Consider the following 10,112-nt stretch of genomic DNA (forward strand, 5'->3'; position numbering starts at 1 on the left):
TATAAAGGGAGTGAATGGGTGGGATTATGCAACAGTACAATAGGGCCAGATTTACTAAACAGGGCAAATTAGTGTTAGAGCGCAATTCCATAAAAGTGCCGATGGGAGGGGGAAATTCTGTGTGTGATTTACTGACGATGTACACATTAAAAAACACAGACGCAGCCAGATCATTTCCATTATGACCAGCGCAATCTATCAAGAGCAGCACAAATTACTGTCTGCTTTAAGAGGGTCATCAGATGCCCATTATCCACAAGTTGATATGATTTTTTAGGGTCTAAATGAAAAGTCTATAACCTACTTTGATCAAAATTTCTCAATGGTAATGTTTAACAACACCCTTTTACTTTGTCAATGTCTGGTGCATGTCCCTTTAAATGCTAATAAGCTACTGCTCACCTCGCCCCTCTCTTTCGTGGGGTGACTTTAACTCTCTGAGAGACTTTAGCCGTGAAACTTGCTAAATAGCACATTATTAGGAAAGGTGATTTGTAAAGATAGAGTGGTTGTGTACACACACTGCCAACACACATTTATGTTCAAACAACATGTAAAAGTGAATTTTGCATCCAATGACTCCAAGTTGGGCTGTAATGAAAAATCGATGTAGAATCAATTCGTTGATCGATTCTGAGATCTTCGAATGCATCACGATTCTCTCTGGAATCGCTTCTGAGCTTATATTTTAACAGCAGATGGCACTCTTATCTAGTTTTTATCTGCACACTCAAATGCTCATGAAAAAGAGTGTGGAAGAGCACTTGTGCCATGTAATTTTACCTCAGCTCAGAATGCTTTGAGAATAATGTAAACACAGCCTGAAAAAACACCCTTGTAATACGCTTTAAACTTTTCGAATTTTAGGAATGTTTATTTTTAAGTGTATGTAAGGATTTGTAAACAAGCAGAGTACGGCTGTTTCTAAACCATGCAGTGCCATCTACTGTTCAAACCTGAGCTCAGAATCGACTCGAGAAAGAATTGAGATGTATTCAGAAAATCTCAGAATCAATGCTGAATCATTTCTTGATTCGCGATGCAGCAGCATATTTTCCCAGCCCTATCTTTAAGACTTTTTTGGGCGTTCAATAATGGCGCAAATACCAGTAATTTGACAAGCGCAAATGTTAGTAAATCACGTTGCATGATTCATTTTAATACTCTCCTCTCATCATTTTTGCATCTGAAAAGAAAACTCCTACAAATGCATATTCAATAAGGCCAGGCGCAAAAATAACTGTGTCCACGCCTTTTCAGCACAAATTCTTCACTGTGTCTTTAGCAAATCCTGACAGTACTATTTTAACGCCAAAAGACACTGGTCACCATCCATCTTATCAAGTGCCCCACACGGCCCCTGGGATTAATAAAGGCTATGTGAAGTGAACAGATGTTTTTTGTAAGAAAAATATCCATATTCAAAACTTTATAAACTGTGATCTCTAGCTTTCGTTAACTGTCATATGTAAGACGTAGGGTAGGGTAAGCTCAGGTGAGAATTTCCTAGTCTTGTGAAAACCAAGGTTTGTTTACAGCAAAGGAAAACCAGTCTCCTATTGGCTTATACTGAAATCCTCAGACATTTTTCTTTACAAATCCTTGTTTTGTATTTCCAATTTGTGACCGGTGTTTTGTTTTGCACGTTCATCACTTCCCACCAAATCTTCCCCTGGAACACCACTCTCTCGTGAATGAGTGTATGACAGTGAAAGCTACAGATTACTGTTTATAAATGGATCGATGCACTTTATTGGACAACAAAATCTCAACCACCATTCCCTGCCAATTAGAAAGCTTGAAAGAGCTAAGGCATTTTTAAATATAACTCTGATGGTAATTGTCTAAAAGGAGAAAGTCATACACACCTAGAAGGCTTGAGGGTGAGTAAATCATGAGGTATTTTTGATTTTTGGGTGAACTATCCTTTTAAAATGAACTCGGAGATTATCATCCTATAAAAGTCTTCATTGTGACATGCTATCCTATTATGTCAATGATCTGTAAAAGGCAGCCGTAGGCCAAGATCTGCATCCGTGTTTTATAATCCACTTCATCAACAGGTGATTCACCCTGAATAATCCTTGTTTCGCTCAGCTGACTTTAAGAATTAGGCAGTGTTCAGGACGTCAAGCTAACCCAAGGATCTCTCTGTCAATTCATGATCAAGTTCTGGAAAGTGGGACAAGACAGATGCCACACCTGCACTACACTTCGGACTCGCTTCTGACAGGGATGTGCAAATCCAGGGTGTGATTACAGAAGCGGTAAACCACAGACCAACTGGCCTTCCGCTTGATGAAGAGTCGCAGCTTGTCCCTGAAAGTCTCTCCGAGGAAGCTGTAAATAATCGGGTTTAGGCAGCTGTTGGAGAACGCAGCCAGGTTGACAATGTGTCCGGTCAAAGGGTAGTCGTGCCACAGTGTGGTGTCGCTGCGTTTCGACGGGTCGGCCGTGCCTTGGAGCAGCTGGATGCTAATGAAAACATTCTCCGGCAGCCAGCAAATAAAAAACACCAGCACCACTACCACGATCATGCGCAGGGCCTTCTGCCGGCGCGGCCACAGTCCCCTGTGCTTCTGGGCACGCATGAGGATGCGGACGATCAGGGAGTAGCACAGGCCGATGATGGAGAAGGGCACCAGAAATCCAATCGTAACCTCGAGCCACTGGATCTCAAAGACGTTGGCGAAGCAGAAGTGCACCTCGCCAGTGTGTTGCGTCTGCACGATGGTGAAAGGAAGCAGAGTCGCCAGGATGGAGGCCATCCAGATGAGGCTGCAGCTGAGTTTGGCGTGCTGCATAGTTCGCAGTGGACTGCTGCTCATAGAGTTAGCCAGAGCGATGTACCGGTCAAAACTCATCCATGTTAGGAAGAAGATGCTGCTGTACATGTTCACCTGGAGGAAAAGCGACATGAAGGTACAGAGGACGGCGTAGTCGTAGTACTTCTCGTTGAGGTTGAAGACCTCGATGAGTGAGTCCGCCACCAGAATAAGGTCCGCCACGGCCAGGTTGACGAAGTAGAGATCAGGGATGGTCATCTTGTCCCTGTGGTTGAGGTTGACCACCAAAATGAGGATGTTCCCAATGAAACCAATGGGGAACAGGAATATGGTGTAGAGGCAGGAGAGAAACAAGCCGATGACATAGAACTCATAGGTGTCTATGCTTTCTTTCACATCGGTTAGGTTGAAGTCATATGAAGCATTGAACTGCTCAGTGCCATTTACGTAAATCTGAATCACAGTGGTAGTCTGCTCTTCCATACTGGCCAAGTCTCTGTTGTAGATGCTGTGAATGGTGCTACATACTTCATTTGTGTCAGTGCCCAGTTCGCTTTGTAGAAAGCATCCTTCATTAAGCCTCCATTCGCATTCTGACGGCAACCGGTTGTTTACAAGCGGAACGCTCAAGGTTTGATAGATTCCACCCAGACAGATTTGTCTCTGGAGATGCAGCCAGGGTAGAAGACCTCCATTTTCAGGGCAGTCTCTCAGCTGCCTGGGCTTGTGTGATCCATGGCACCAACACCAAGAGTTTCTCCTTAGGGACTGTGCTTCCTTTTTTTCTTTTGCACACTTTGCTCTTCACACGTGTTCAATCCAGTACGGTCTGGTCTCCTCCAGTCCATGAGCATGATTTTTTTTTTTTTAGTCCACCAATGACACCACCACTGTGACACCTGATCAAGAGAGAAAAATTAGGAAAATATTATCTGAGAAACAAAACTTTTTGTGGCATTGCTTGTTTCATCGACATTATTATTAAATGTGAAAAATTCTCATTAAATTAAATTAAATTCATTACCCCCGCATGTCGTTCCAATTCCGTAAGTTCATCTCATTCTTCTTCGGAACACAAATTAAGATATGTTTGATGAAATCGGAGAGCTTTATGACGCTGAATAGACACCAACGCAACTACCACTTTCAAGGCCCAGAAACATTGTAAGGACATTATTAAAATAGTCCATGAAGCTATGAGAATACTTGTGTGCAAAGAAAACAAAAATAAAGACTTGTGTCATGGAACTCTCATGAATGGTGGCAGAGACTCACCCAGAAGAGAAGAAATCGTTAAATAAAGTCGTTATTTTTGTTTTCTTTGCTAAATGTATTCTCGTAGCTTTATAACATTACGGTTGAACCACTGATGTCACGTGGACTATTTTTCCGATGTCCTTACTACCTTTCTGGGCCTTGAATGTGTCAGTTGTGTTACTGTCTATGCAGGGTCAGAAAGCTCTTGGATTTCATAAAAAATATCTTAATTTGTGTTGCAATGATGAACAAAGGTCTTACGGGTTTGGAACGAAATGACAGAATTTTATTTTTGGGTGAACTATCCCTTTAATGCTTTTGCACTTGATGGCAGCCTTCATAACAGTTTTTAATTGATTCACCTTACGGATTGAGTGTCTACAAGCTTATTAAAATGCAAAACAACATCTTAAACAGATGCATTGAAGCACCCTGAGCTGTCAGACCCATGTGCTAAACTCACAACTATTAAAGAGCAAAAAGACAGGCTGTACAATTGTTTCATATGGATACGATATTTGATTTTCCTCACAGGAGCATAGGCTAACTGCGCTACATAACATTTATGTTCATAACTGATTTTCACTACTCTAATGTGTTGTGATTTTGCAGAGATAGACTGTGCAACGTAGTGAACTGTAATGATTTTCCGCTGACACCGAGTTAATGGGTGTCAAAAGAAAATAGAATCTCATTATATTAGTCATTTTAGCTTAATATGCTGCAGTATCATGTATATCATGAATAATGATGTGTAATGAATTAAATCTAACGCTTTCATGCTAATTAAAACACTTTCATTATGCAACAATCACCATACGTTTGGGAAAGTATATATAATGTATATATTTAGATACGGGATCTGTATTAATCCAAATTAATTTGGTAAACAAAAGCATTAGATATGGCAGAAATGACTGACCTTCAGCGAGCAATCGAGGCATATCTGACTTTTCACTTCCTACAATGATGAACTCTGACTCTCTCAAATATAATTCACCAGAGCCAAATTTAAATGTGCATAATTTTAATCACAACGAAGACCACAACAATTTTGTAACGAGAAAGATTTTAATGAGGTCTATGTGACCTGTCTGGACTCGAAATACTTTAACCTTTAAAAGAATCACCCCCGGATTAAATTCCCAATGAAACTGGTCTAAGAAGAGCAGCCAGCTTTCCAAAATTAGACCACTTATTTTCAGCCTTTTGCAGATGGCTTATTAGGAGCATAAAGGTTGGATATTTGGACTGTAAATGGTTTTGACAATCCCATGCCCCACGCATTCAAATGCAATTCTCACTTTGATTGACAGGTTGTAATATCCATCTCTTAATTAAAATGTAGAGAAAAAAAATATGTTTTTGATAATTATGGATATGTGAGCATAATATTTGTTTGGAGTGCATATTAAATGCCCATTAAACTAAACTACTATAAACTAACAACATTACGTAAGGCTTGGTTTCATTTTAGAAAAACCATAACAAACATAACTGCGAGAGTCCTAGTCTGATCCTGTAGCTATAATTCAGTCTCAAAAAAACCCATTCAGACTTCATCACTGCATAATAGATAAAGGAACATTTGTTATTGCCCAAAATTACATCTCCTTCAAAAGACCCTGTAGAACCATATAATTCTTTCCCAAAAGGGAATCTGCACATTTACTCACAGATGCAAGACGACATGAACAATTTATCAGTATATTAGTGATGGAGTAGTCTCATCAATAAAAGACAAGCACACAAGCACCCAGATAATTGAAAGACTCATTTGGAAAGCGAGAGAGACTCCACATTGGGATGTCTCTCAACCAGGAGAATGACTCTGCTTCTTTATCAAGTGTTCTCAACTATTTGAAATCTGTGGAACAGAATATTTCAGAATTTTTTACCCCTGTTGAAAAGACCATCTAACACTAACATGAATTTGCATGATGTTCCAGGCTGCTTTATTCTGGTTCATGGTGCTTTGGTGCTGGTCTAGCAGGTGCACCAGCAAAGTCATGCTATAATACAGCAAAACTAAACAGGTGAAGCTGGTTGACATAAATAATATTGTTGGTTAAGATAGTTAACACATATTTTGTTAGGGTTTAAAGAGACTGCATGGACATTTCAATAGCTCAAATAACATACTTAACTTCAAGCATCAGATTGATATTTCATGACTTTCATTAGCAAATTTGGTCACACTTTATATTAGGTGGCCTTAACTTCTATGCACTTTTAAATGTACATAGACTTGACGTCAAAAGTTTGCAGAATCTGCAAAATGTTAATTATTTTAGCAAAATAAAAGGGGGCATTAAAAATAAATGTTTTTTATTTAGTACTGATCTGAATAAGATATTTCACATAAAAGACGTTTACATATAGTCTCACAAGAGAAAAAAAATAGTTGAATTTATCAAAATTACCCTGTTCAAAAGTTTACATACACTTGATTCTTAACACTTTGTGGTTAAGTGAATGATCCACAGCTGTGTTTTTTCTTTTCTTTTTCTTTTTAGTGATAGTTGTTCATGAGTCCCTGTTTTGTCCTGAAAAGTTAAACTGCCTGCTGTTCTTCAGAAAAATCCTTCAGGTCCCACAAGTTCTTTGGTTTTTCAGCATTATTGTGTATTTGAACCCTTTCCAACAATGACTGTATGATTTTGAGAGCCATCTTTTCACATTGAGGACAACTGAGGGACTCATGTAACTATTACAGAAGGTTCAAACAGTCACTGATGCTCCAGAAGGAAAAATTCATTAAGAGCCAGGGGGTGAAAACATTTTGAATTTGAAAATCGGGGTAAACCTATTTAGTCTTTTGGGAAACGTGTAAGTATCATCTGTGGCTTCTGAAGGGCAGTACTAAATGACGAATTGATATTTAGACAAAATAAGAACAATTTACACATTCAAAATGTTCAAAAGTTTACACCCCTGGCTCTTTATGCATTGTTTTTCCTTCTGGAACATCATTGAGCAATTGGACCTGTCTGTATAAGTTCTCAGTTCTCAGTGTGAAAAGATGGATCTCAAAATCATACAGTCATTGTTGGAAAGTGTTCAAATACACAAAATGCTGAAAAATCAAAGAATTTGTGACACCTAAAGGACTTTTCTGAAGAACAGCAGGCAGTTTAACTGTTCAGGACAAACAAGGGACTCATGAACAACTATTGCTGAACAAAAAACACAGCTGTGGATTATTCAGGTAAGAACATAATATAAATTTTTGAATAGGGTCATTTTTATATATTTAACTATTATTTTCTTTTGTGGACTATATGTAAACATCATTTTATGTGAAATATCTTATTCAGGTCAGTACTAAATAAATAATAACATTATAAGCATTTTGTATGATCCCTCTTATTTTGTTAAAATAATTTACATTTTGCAGATTCTGCAGAGTGTACGTAAACATTTGACCTCAACTGTATGTACATTTCAATCAATAATTTGATATAATGCACTTATTTTTACATTGTATTTATATTCTAAAAAATACCTGCATGTGTAACTAAATCTGCAGTTAATTTCTGTAATTACAATGTTGACCCCATCCTTTACACCTTAACCCACCCTTAAACCTACCCATACCACCAAACCTGTCGCTAACCTTACCCGTATCCCACCTCGATAGCAACTAAAGTGTGTATACTGTATTTTGCCAGTACATTCCTAACAGTCTACTTTGATTCATTTTATCGTCTTTTTCTGAAGAATCATCAACAAGAGTATTATATTTGAAAACAGCAATGTCTCTGTATGACTGTTTTGACTATGGTTAAAAGGTGAATTTCAAAATTACTATTATAAGTTTTTCACATATAGAATTGGGCTCAAAGGTACTCGAACGTAAAGAATGTGTGTCTATATGGACACAACATAAGTATCAAGACTCCTGGTGGAAACACCAGCACACTAACATTGAGAAAAGAAAAAAATCCTACACACACAATTTCTAGCCGTTGTGGTCTTTTCAACTGGGTTTGTCCCACAAATAAACTTAATCTTTAGTAACTAAGCTATCATTTGACTCATTTACTGTTCTCAAAAGTATTATTAATTAACAAAACCCATGAATTGAAAATCATAGACTTAAAAGTCACTCACTTTATTCACGAGGGCTTGTGATGTGTTCAGTGTAGAGTTGCCGCAGATTTGTAATTCCTTAACCAGGACAAGATCCACTGTCTGCGCCACCTACTGTTATAAGACAACTCACTGCTGTTAGGGAGAAGGTCCAGAGGAGAATATTACTACAGCTTCCTTCCTTTGTGGCCACTTGTTCACTAGCCACCCCTCTACCTCTACCTCCTCCTCCTCCTGCTCCTTCTCCTTCTCTCTCTCTTCTCTGCTCTGACTTGCATGTGGACAGCATCAATAGCAGGAGACCCTCCAATGACAGTTACTTAGCACAGGACATATGGCCGCTGTCGAGACTCATTTCATCTCTGTTTCAACTGCTGAGACATCCATGACACTAGTGCTCATTAGTCTAATTGCAGTTCAAAGAATGAGGAAGAATTCACCAGGGCAGGTTGTTTTAAATGCTCCAGACCAGATGCAACGACTCTGATGATGAATGATCGAGCGTATTTGATACACTCGGTCAGGTTTGAACTATTAAAGATGATGTAAAGTGCTCGTATACAAGTGGGATGCAAATAAATGTCACTAAGTTCTACAAAACACTCTGTGGAGTGTTCAAATATTTGTCTTGCTAGATAAACAAACGCTCCCGTTGTAAAAGTCCTGTTCTCTGAGTATAATCTGTATTGTTTAGTGCCAAATTTTAAGAGATGGTTTCACAACCATCATTTATGTTAAAATATCTGAGACAGTGGTGTGCCGTGGCGTTCTGAAATGAGGAAGCAAAGTCCTCAAAGTTTTGGAATTATTATTGATTATTATTATTATTATTATTATTATTATTTAAGCCAAGTATGAATCTCATCAAGTTAGTGTTCATGCACCTTTGTCAAATTTAAGATTTTAGGCTTTTTGCTTTTTCAGAGTGCTTTTTTACAGACTAGTGGAAAGAAAACACCCAACAGACACTGTTAAGTGTTTGTTTTATAGCACTTTATCTATTTGTGTCAATAGATTTCAATTACAATACATGTTTTTAAAGGCCGTTTTCTCAAAATTATTATTATTTCTCCTACACTGAGCCATAAATCTCCACTTCAGTAGCACTTACACACACCAAACTTTAAATTTTGATTCCTCTCTATATCCTGAAGGTTTTTACAGAAGGATTTGTTCATATACAATTACCTTGATTTTATACAACATTTTACTCCCCCAAAAATGGTAACAAAAAAATGCTTTTCTGTCTGTTCAAAGTTTTTTTTCTGAATTATGGAGTAATAAAATGAGATATCCAAAACCCGCTCTGTAAAAACATTTGACTCTAATATGCCAAAATAATTAAACAAGAATTTTGAAACTGACTTGATCCAGTGTTTCGATTTTTGTGCTAGAAATGTATGCAAATTAGTGCATATTTCATTAAATAATGCTTCATTTGCATATTTAAATCTAACATTTTAGAAAACTTGTAATACAAAAAATGTTTGCAATTATCAATGTAATCAATCATCTGGGTAAGTAAGGTGATAACTATTAGTTTTTTGTTGTTGTTTTTTTTACCCTATTCACCTGCAGTGTCTCGGCTTAAGCATTTTACATTTATTAAAATAACCCAAGGCAGTAACAATTTAAACAATATGTTTTATTTGTGAACTTATGTTCATCTAGTATTTTATAATAGTCAAGTTTTAACTATTTTTTAAGTTTTTGGATCATCAGTCATTAAAAACTCCCACAGATCATGTTGTCAGGCATTTTAAGTCATATTTTGATGTAACAAAGTGGTTATATCTAAGTATATCAGTTGTTTACTTACTTTTTAAATTTGCCTTCTCAGTAAAACCATTATATTGTTCATTCAGACTGATTCACGAACGCGCACAAACACAAAATGTGTTTGAACCAATTTATCATATGAACCAATCACAGCCAAACGTAAGCAGTCATATCCAATCATATCGCGATGGAGGCGTT

At 37.5% G+C, this 10,112-nt stretch overlaps 1 protein-coding gene across 1 annotated transcript; it reads right to left on the reverse strand.

Annotated features, from left to right (window-relative positions):
• Positions 1-920: 920 nt before the first annotated feature.
• gper1 (G protein-coupled estrogen receptor 1) lies at positions 921-3,665 on the reverse strand. Its single transcript, XM_073838617.1, has one exon. The coding sequence runs from the start codon at positions 3,267-3,269 to the stop codon at positions 2,208-2,210; it is 1,062 nt and encodes a 353-aa protein (XP_073694718.1). The 5' UTR covers positions 3,270-3,665; the 3' UTR covers positions 921-2,207.
• Positions 3,666-10,112: the final 6,447 nt, after the last annotated feature.

The sequence above is a fragment of the Garra rufa genome, chromosome 1 (assembly GCF_049309525.1).
Source record: "Garra rufa chromosome 1, GarRuf1.0, whole genome shotgun sequence".
Taxonomy (NCBI): Eukaryota; Metazoa; Chordata; class Actinopteri; order Cypriniformes; family Cyprinidae; genus Garra; species Garra rufa.

What these genes read in the sequence shown, in the direction of transcription:
- gper1 (XM_073838617.1), bottom strand. Translation starts at nt 3,269, where the DNA reads ATGGAAGAGCAGACTACCACTGTGATTCAGATTTACGTAAATGGCACT.